This window comes from Cyphomyrmex costatus, unplaced genomic scaffold (genome assembly GCF_001594065.2).
Source record: "Cyphomyrmex costatus isolate MS0001 unplaced genomic scaffold, Ccosl1.0 scaffold2731, whole genome shotgun sequence".
In the NCBI taxonomy this organism is placed as follows: Eukaryota; Metazoa; Arthropoda; class Insecta; order Hymenoptera; family Formicidae; genus Cyphomyrmex; species Cyphomyrmex costatus.
In genome coordinates this window covers 4,189-14,021 of record NW_017276835.1, presented here as the reverse complement: position 1 = coordinate 14,021, position 9,833 = coordinate 4,189, and the positions used below count along the sequence as shown (strand labels likewise).

The 9,833-nt window shown below is 43.2% G+C and overlaps 2 protein-coding genes across 2 annotated transcripts in view; one reads left to right on the top strand and one right to left on the bottom strand.

The window, feature by feature from the left end:
• LOC108774781 (general transcription factor II-I repeat domain-containing protein 2A) overlaps window positions 1–443 on the bottom strand; it is a 6,023-nt gene extending 5,580 nt beyond the window's left edge. The window contains exon 1 of the mRNA XM_018540978.1: window positions 404–443. Coding sequence (XP_018396480.1) covers window positions 404–443 — 40 coding nt within the window. The remainder of the gene's footprint in view (window positions 1–403) is intronic.
• Window positions 444–502: 59 nt separating this feature from the next.
• LOC108774780 (general transcription factor II-I repeat domain-containing protein 2B-like) lies at window positions 503–2,287 on the top strand. The gene is given in 1 exon segment (XM_018540977.1): window positions 503–2,287. A coding segment is annotated over 1 exon segment (1,785 nt).
• The last annotated feature ends 7,546 nt before the right edge of the window (window positions 2,288–9,833 follow it).

Below are 9,833 nucleotides of genomic sequence, written 5' to 3'. Positions count from 1 at the left end.
AATTTCAGAGTATCAATTTGTTAATGACTCAAAAAAGAACATGGCGGCCTGCTCTCAAAAAACTTCCGATGGATGAAACAAATAGTTGAAGTAAAAGTTATGAAAATAGTTTAGATTAAAAGCAGCCTATCAAGTATAACTATCATAGTTATCATGTATGTTGTTTGTCAGTTGGTTCACAAAGTGCTACAAAATGTAACAGTGTTTCGATAATGATTAATTTAAATATTCGCTTTAACCATTGATTGGCAGAGAGAAAAATAAAAATTAAAGAAGAAAAATTCTAGTTTTTTATTGTCGACGTTCATTGTCGACGTTTCGGCAATTGTCGCGGTCGCGGGCGTCAGCGATTGTTATATCGTGAGCAGTTCGTCTCTCGTACCTTACATAACAAATATTCGGCAGATCGAGACAGCAAAGAGATAAATTGCTATCTGTAGCATAAAGGTAAATACGTTTAATTTGATTATTTTACTGAGAAATTAACATCGCGCGCGCGGGGATGGAGAGAAATAAGTATGTTCAAGTTTTTGATAAATCTTGGGAAATTAATTACTTTTTTAGTTGTATTTCAGGTCGGACGATTTGTTTACTTTGTAGATATGAACCTTCGGTTGCTAAAAAATTTGTGATTGAGAAGCATTTCAAAAACCGTCATGAGAAAAATTATTCGAATTACTCAAATTCAGAGAAACTGAGTGTTATCGAAGGTTTGAAATTAGTTCATCAAGAAAATTCAATACCTTCTTCTTCTTCCAATGATGATTCTTCTTCCCTACAAGCGTCTTAAGCTGTGTCTTTGCTTATAGCACAAAATTCTAAGCCATTTACCAAAGGTGCCTTTATAAAAGATTGTATTATCGAAACAGTAAAAGTTTTTGGCAATTCTTTAACTTTGGAGCAAGCAGTGAATATTCCCCTTAGTGCAAAAACTGTAACTTCAAGAATTGCTGATATAAATGATTCTATAGGAGACAAGTTACAGGATCTTCTAAAATCATGTAAATATTTTTCTCTGTGCCTTGATGAAAGTACCGATATTCGACACATGAGCCAACTGAGTATTTTTACTCGAATTGTGCAAAACGATTACTCGTGTGTCGAGGAACTTTTAGATTTTGTCGTATTACGTGACACAACAACAGGTCTCGATATTTTTTTGGCAGTTGAAGAAACTCTTAAAAAGTTTAACATAGATTTTAGTAAATGTTCTTCGATTACAACTGACGGTGCGAAAGCGATGACAGGTTCAAAGATAGGACTTGCTGGCCAATTAAAACAGCGAAATTTAAATATCCCCTTTATACATTGCATAATACATCAGGAAGCATTAGCCGGTAAAGTTGTAAAACTTTCAACAGCTATGGAGACTATCACTAAAATAATCAATGAAATTAAAGGTGGACACAAATTTCTGACTCACCGAAAATTTAAATTATTTCTTGACGAACATAAAGCTGTTTACACAGATGTCCCACTTCATTGTCCAGTTCGTTGGCTTAGTGCTGCAAAATGTTTACAAGTATTTTTCACAATAAGAAAAGAGATTCTTCTTTTTCTAAAAGAAATGAACAAATCAAAATTTCATGAATATATATCCCTTTTGGAAGATGTCACATTTCTTACTGAACTCGCTTTTATTACTGATATAAGTAATCAACTTAGGTTTCTCAATTTAAAGCTGCAAAAGATGAATCAAAATATTTCCCAGTTAGTCAGTCATGTTAATTCTTTTCGAAGAAAATTACAGGCATTGAAATCTCACTTAAATGATAATATATTTCACTTTTTTCCCTCATGTCAGATTATTCTCGAAGAACATGGCAATGTTTGTAATTTCAAAGAATATACTCATTTTCTAGATTCTCTAATAGACGAATTCGATAAGCGGTTTACTTGTTTCGAGAAACTTAAAACCGAATTAATTCTTTTCGAGAATCCCCTTACAGCTCCAATTGAAGAACAGCATCTTGATTTGCAGGATGAATTATTTGATTTACAGAACGATATTTCGCTTAAAACGATTAAAGAAACTGGTGTCGATTTTTACAAAATGTTGAAAGAATCATCATATCCCAAGCTTCGAGATTTCGGACTTCGAATTCATTCTATGTTTGGATCCACATATTTATGTGAGACATCATTTTCCAAAATGAAATTAATAAAAAATGAAAGACGTTCTTCCTTGAGTGATAATTCTTTACCTCGTCTTATACGGATCGCTACGAGTAATATGAAAATCGACGTTTCTGCTTTCGCCCGTAAAAGATTCCGAAAATCGTATTGAATTTTCTTAATTCGATCTGTTATTTTGTTCAATTACTAAAAATTTAAATGGTCGTACAATTCATCATTTTTATCAGTGGACTAGGCCTACTGGGGATACCACTTAAAAAAAAACGCGTCAACAATAGTACCTCAAGGGTGATGTGGAAATCTATTTGAAAATTCATTGGATGTATTCGCTTTTAGTGCTCACACGTTGCGTCGTTCTATCTTACAGCGAATTCGATTGGATCTGCACTCAGTGCGCACTGACGCACATTAAAATCGTACACAAATTGAAATTATAAAAATGTATGTTTAATATAAATATAAAAACGGAATTAAACCATGAGATCTGCAATAGATGTTATTGTTGATGGCGTTAAACCGGATCCTAAAAAATTGGAAGCTGTAAGACATTTTCCAAGACCTAAAACTCCAAGGAATATTAAACAATTCCTTGGATTAGCTGGATAGTACCGAAGGTTTACACCAAACTTTTCGAAACTAGCCAAACCTCTGACTAATCTATTAAAAAATGATGTCCGGTTTGAATGGACGTCTGACCAAGAAGACTCTTTTGAAGCCTTAAAAGAGAAATTATGTGAAGAACCTGTTTTACAATATCCGGATTTTTCTAAACCTTTTATCTTAACTACTGATGCTTCTGGAACAGCCGTAGGAGGCATCTTATCACAAGGAGAAATAAATAAAGATCGACCGATAGCATACGCTTCTCGAACTCTAACCGAAAACGAAATAAAATATGATACTTATGAGAAGGAAGCTTTAGCCATAATATATTGCATCAAACATTTTAGACCTTACCTATACGGACGAAAATTCACCTTAGTTACAGATCACAAACCGTTGCTCTGGTTTAAGAACGCACAAGATGCAAACATGAGAATACTTTGATGGAGATTAAAGTTAGCCGAATACGATTATGACGTAGTATACAAGGCAGGTAAAACTAATGTGAATGCCGATGCATTATCACGCAATCCAGTGAATTCTGAAGAAGCAAATTGCAATATAATTAACCATGACAAACTTCTTAATCCCGAGGATCCGAAGGATGCAGAAGTGATTTCTCGGATGCTAGAAGACTCAGACGAAGAAAACGAGGAGGATGAAGACTTTGAATTATATCTGACGGATGACGAACAACTCGAAAACCTATTACCAGACGATAATCAGGATGAAAGGGTTATGAACTCAGCACGGGAAGAGATAAAAGAATTACAAGATTCACAAGCTACAGAAAGAGCGTTAATTTACGACCCTCCTTGGAATAGTAAGATTCAAACTCGAAGCCAAACGGCAAAAAATAGGGATACTCAGCAGGGAAGCTTACCCAAGAATTTTCCACAAGTAAGCGAAAGAATAGAAGATGGAGATGACATACCCAACGAAAAGGGCAATACAGAAAATGAGGATAACGAGGAGAATCAAGAAGCAAAAGAAGAAGAAGAATTCGAATGAAAGGATTCAACTCGAAAACAAAAAAGGAAATCAAAACCTATCATCATTAACGATCAGAAAACTAAAAATAATATTCTCGATTCTCGCGAACTAATATTTTTACGAAGGGACAACGTTGCATATTTTGTAGACACCAATGGAAAACCGCTAGACTCAGGTTCACAAAAACTATTCGAAAGAAATGAGATCCCTCGCCTAGGAGATCTCGTCTTAGGTAAAGCCAAAGCAATAAAGAATAAGAAACACTACCATTTGGTCTTGCCTGTCAGCGAAGGACAACGTGAGGGACCAACAATGATCTTCATCCAAATTTCTGCAATAATAAAAGATCTAAGGACTGTCGTCGAAAACCTGAATCTAGAGACTCTTAGCATCGCCAGAACAGATTACGTTAACAACGTACCATGGGGCGATATTAAAGCTATATTGCAATTAGTTTTTATCGACTCCACTACTAAATTAATTATATGCAACGGACTAGTTAAGTATCCACTTAAGGATCTTCGTCCCATATTAATCGGAGAAACGCATTGTTTACCTACAGGAGGACACCGAGGTGTTACAAAAACTTATAACAGAATAAAGCATAAATACCTGTTAAAGCAAAGTAGTTTGAATATTTCTGTTTCGGATGTACAGACGCGCGACTCTCGCGCGTTACTACGTCCTAGTCGAGCCGAGCGAGACTCGGCAAACCTCGCCTATGTTCGCGACCCTAGGCGAGACGAACGACGACAACGCCAGCGAAGGCAGTTGTCTCGTAACCACGAATATGTGTGGATGCGACAAGCTACGAGCCATTTTTCAATAAATATTCATTCTTATTCCATCAGGTTGTGTCTATTCTAAATCACTCACAAAGTACTCTCCAAGACCCTGCTCCAACAGGTTATGGGCCCAGTTATCGATTAACTGTGAAAAGGGAGAAAATACTGAGTAAGTTTTGCGGCAAAGTCTCACGTGGCGCGGAACGGAAGTCCGCCATTGTTCGAGTGCCGGTGTTAACGTGTCGCAAGTGAACAGAATCCACGATGTCTGTCGGCATCTCGGTAAAGGGCGTGAAGCCATTCGATGGAGCGAATTTTCAGGGCTGGAAAGCCCAAATCAACGCTTTATTCGTTATGAACGAGGTTCTCGATGTCGTTGATGGGACTCGAGCGCAGCCCGCCGAAGGTGATGGACGCGAGGCTGCAGTGAAGAAAAATGTGAAAGATGACGCAACAGCGAGGTTCATCATTCTGTCGAATCTCGACGAAGCGCAACAAGTGTGTGTGTTATCGTGCACGTCTGCGAAGCAGATGTGGGACAAAATGTGTTTAATCCACGAGCAGAAGACTGAAACGAACAAATTGGGTCTACTACAGAGATTCCACGCGTATCGCATGAGCGAAGCCGACACGGCGATTCAGCACGTGGCGCGAATAACCAATATGGCGGGACAACTCAAGGACATTGGCGAGGACGTATCAGACGCCACGATCATGGCGAAAATTCTCGCGAGCCTAACTTCGAGATTCAACACGCTGCAGGTGGCGTGGGATAGCGTCGAGCCTGCAAGACAGACCCTCGATAACCTGCAGGAACGACTAATAAGGGAGGACACCAAGCTCAATGGCGGCGAAGAAGCGTCGGAAGCGTTGGCTGCGACAGCCAAGAATCGACGTGCTCGAGATGTGAAAAGTGTCCAGAAACGGAAAACCGAAAATAAAAGAGACATGTCGGGAGTGCAGTGCTACAAATGTCAAGGCATGGGACACATCGCGAGTCGCTGCCGAAATCAGCGAAAGCCACGCGAAAACAATGACAGATCTCGCGATTGTGCCTTTGTAGGAGAGACGGCCCAAAACTCAGTCGCATCGGGTTTAAAAAGTGCGGGAAACGCGAATGTGTTATGGACTCACATCATGGCAGCCGATCAGAGCGAAGTCTGGCTTATCGACAGTGGCGCATCAAGACACCTGACCTACCGACGCGACTGGTTGACCGACTATCGGTCGGACAGCACAGGCTCTACGATATCGCTTGGAGATAACCGAATATGCAATGTTGCCGGTGAAGGCACAGTGCAAATCAAGAGGCTTATCGACGGTGTGTGGCGAGACGCGAAGATAGAGAACGTGCTACACTGGCGATTCAGCACGTGGCGCGAATAACCAATATGGCGGGACAACTCAAGGACATTGGCGAGGACGTATCAGACGCCACGATCATGGCGAAAATTCTCGCGAGCCTAACTTCGAGATTCAACACGCTGCAGGTGGCGTGGGATAGCGTCGAGCCTGCAAGACAGACCCTCGATAACCTGCAGGAACGACTGATAAGGGAGGACACCAAGCTCAATGGCGGCGAAGAAGCGTCGGAAGCGTTGGCTGCGACAGCCAAGAATCGACGTGCTCGAGATGTGAAAAGTGTCCAGAAACGGAAAACCGAAAATAAAAGAGACATGTCGGGAGTGCAGTGCTACAAATGTCAAGGCATGGGACACATCGCGAGTCGCTGCCGAAATCAGCGAAAGCCACGCGAAAACAATGACAGATCTCGCGATTGTGCCTTTGTAGGAGAGACGGCCCAAAACTCAGTCGCATCGGGTTTAAAAAGTGCGGGAAACGCGAATGTGTTATGGACTCACATCATGGCAGCCGATCAGAGCGAAGTCTGGCTTATCGACAGTGGCGCATCAAGACACCTGACCTACCGACGCGACTGGTTGACCGACTATCGGTCGGACAGCACAGGCTCTACGATATCGCTTGGAGATAACCGAATATGCAATGTTGCCGGTGAAGGCACAGTGCAAATCAAGAGGCTTATCGACGGTGTGTGGCGAGACGCGAAGATAGAGAACGTGCTACACGTTCCGCAACTGCGGAAGAATCTCTTCTCCGTCGGCATGTGCACGAAAAAGGGACTCGAGGTGAGTTTCGAGAATAATCGCGTCGTCGTGAGTCGCGACAAGGAGGTGCTCGCGACAGGCATAAAGCAGGACAATGACGTATACCGCATGTTTCTTAAAGTCGCGAAACGCGGAAGTGTCGAGGAAGCGAACGTAGCCGCGACGAATCTGACCGTGTGGCACGAGCGTCTGGGACACGTCGGTAAGCGCGCGATTCGCGAATTGGCGAAAAAAGGACTCGTGAGTGGAGTAGACATTACCGACGAAAGTGACGTGTTCTGCGAGCCGTGTCAGTTCGGAAAACTGCACAGGCTGCCGTTTAATAAGAAAGTGCAGCGCGACAGAGAAATCAAGCCGGGTGAGAAAATGCATTCGGATGTCTGCGGGCCAATGTCGACGAACTCGGTCGGAGGATCGAGATACTTCTTGACGTTCAAGGACGAAGCGACGGGCTACAGACATGTGTTCTTCATGAAAAATAAATCCGAGGTATGTGCAAAATTCAAGATATTCGAGAAGTCGATCGAAAATAAATTCGGTCGGAAGATGAAAATTCTTCGCTCGGATAACGGCCGAGAATTCTGCAATAGCGAAATGAATCGATACCTCGAAGAACGCGGGATCAAGCGAGAAACGACAGCGCCGCACAATCCGGAACAAAATGGAAAAGCCGAACGTGATAATCGAACCATTGTGGAAAGCGCTAGGACGATGATAATCGCGAAAAATCTGCCACTGAGTCTGTGGGCAGAAGCGGTGAATTGCGCGGTCTACATCCTCAATCGAACCGTGTGGGCGAGCGGTGAAGCAACGCCGTACGAAGCGTGGAACCGGAAAACTCCGAACTTGAAGCATCTCCGAATTTTCGGATCTGACGTATACGTGCATACTCCAAAGCAGTTTACGAAAAAGTTCGATGCAAGAGCGAGCAAAAAGATATTCGTCGGCTATACAGATGAGTCTACGAATTATCGAGTGTATGATCCTGTGAAAAAAACGGTGAGTGTAGCTCGCAACGTAATTTTCAACGAGAAAGTCGGAGCACCGTCGGCGAACGTAGAAAGGAAGGAAGAAGAAGTCGAAGTTATTTTTCCGCCGTCCGAAGCACGAATGAACGAGAACGAGATCGGAAACGAAATCGAAAACGAGATCGACGTCGACAACGAAGAAGACGACGTGAACGTCGAAGTACGACGAGGAAACGACAACGGTGGAAACGAACGTCAGAACGAGGAAGACCTAGAAGGTCGAAGAATTCTGCGAGATCGGTCGACAATTCAGACTCCGAGGAGATATCGACACGAAGCGAGCGTGGCCGAATACGAGATACCATTGACCTTCGAAGAAGCGACGAATAGCGCCGAAGCCGCGCAGTGGGCGGGTGCTATTCGGAACGAACTCCAAGCACACGAAGAGAATGGCACGTGGAAAATCGTGAGAAGATCCCCCGAGATGAGACTAATAGATTCGAAATGGATTTTTCGAATAAAGGAGAATATCGGCGGGAAGCAGCGTCGATTCAAAGCTCGTCTATGTGCGAGGGGCTTCCTGCAGAGAGAAGGCATCGATTTCAAGGAGACATTCTCACCGGTAATAAGGTACGACTCTCTGAGAATATTGCTGGCGACAATCGCAGCAAAGGATCTCGAGACAATGCAGTTTGACGTACAAACTGCATTTTTGTATGGCGAATTAGAAGAGACGATTTTCATGGAAATTCCGGAAGGACTGCAGCTGGACGAGGATACGAGGAACGTAGCGTGCAAGCTCGAGAAATCGCTCTACGGACTGAAGCAGGCTCCGAGATGCTGGAACACTAGATTCATCAAGTTTCTGAGTGAATTTAATTTCAAGGAGTGCGAGGCGGATAGGTGCGTGTTTACCGGCAAGTTTAGAGGCGACGAAGTGTACCTGGCACTATTCGTCGACGACGGACTAGTAGCTTCGAACAATGTAGAGACTATTAAGACGATTCTTCAGCGACTTGGCGAAGCGTTTAAAATAACAATTGAAAAATCGAAAGTTTTCGTAGGTCTTGAAATCGAACGCGATAGAAAAAGGAAAACTCTGATGATTCATCAGAGCGCATATACGCGAAAAATAATCGAAAAATTCGGCATGGAAAACGCGAAAACGGTGTGCGTGCCGGCTGATCCTCACGCAGCACTCGCGCCGGTCGAAGGAAAAGACGAGAAATTGAGCAATGTGCCGTATCGCGAAGCTGTCGGATCCCTAGTATTTCTAGCGGCCGTATCGAGGCCCGACATCGCGTTCGCGGTAAATTCTGTCAGCAAATATCTGAACGAGCATAACTCGGCACATTGGCAAGCGGTCAAAAGAATATTCTCGTATTTGAAAGGCACGATCGAGTATGGCATCGAGTATCAAAGCGGCGGTAGCAAAGCCGAGCTTATAGGTTTCTCGGACGCTGATTACGCGGGAGACTTAGGAACGCGAAGATCGACGACAGGGTATGTTTTCTGTCTCGCGAACGGGGCCGTCACGTGGTCGTCACAACGGCAAAGACTGGTAACGCTAAGTACGACGGAAGCCGAATATGTAGCTGCGTCGACAGCAGCTCGCGAAGTAGTCTGGATAAGAAAACTGTTATCGAACATCGGAACTCCCTGCGAAAGAGAGACAACACTCTATGTCGATAATCAGAGTGCAATTCAATTAGTCAGAAATCCAGTATTTCATAAAAGAACGAAGCACATAGATGTGCACTTTCATTTTATTCGCGAGAAAGTCAACGAAAAAGAAATTGGAGTCGAGTATGTACCGTCTGAGAATCAGCGCGCGGACATACTCACAAAAGCATTGCCGCGAGACCGTTTCAGAAACCTATGCCACAAAATAAACATGTTATCAACAAACGAGAAACAATCAAACGGCGGTAGTGTTAAAGCAAAGTAGTTTGAATATTTCTGTTTCGGATGTTCAGACGCGCGACTCTCGCGCGTTACTACGTCCTAGTCGAGCCGAGCGAGACTCGGCAAACCTCGCCTATGTTCGCGACCCTAGGCGAGACGAACGACGACAACGCCAGCGAAGGCAGTTGTCTCGTAACCACGAATATGTGTGGATGCGACAAGCTACGAGCCATTTTTCAATAAATATTCATTCTTATTCCATCAGGTTGTGTCTATTCTAAATCACTCACAAAGTACTCTCCAAGACCCTGCTCCAA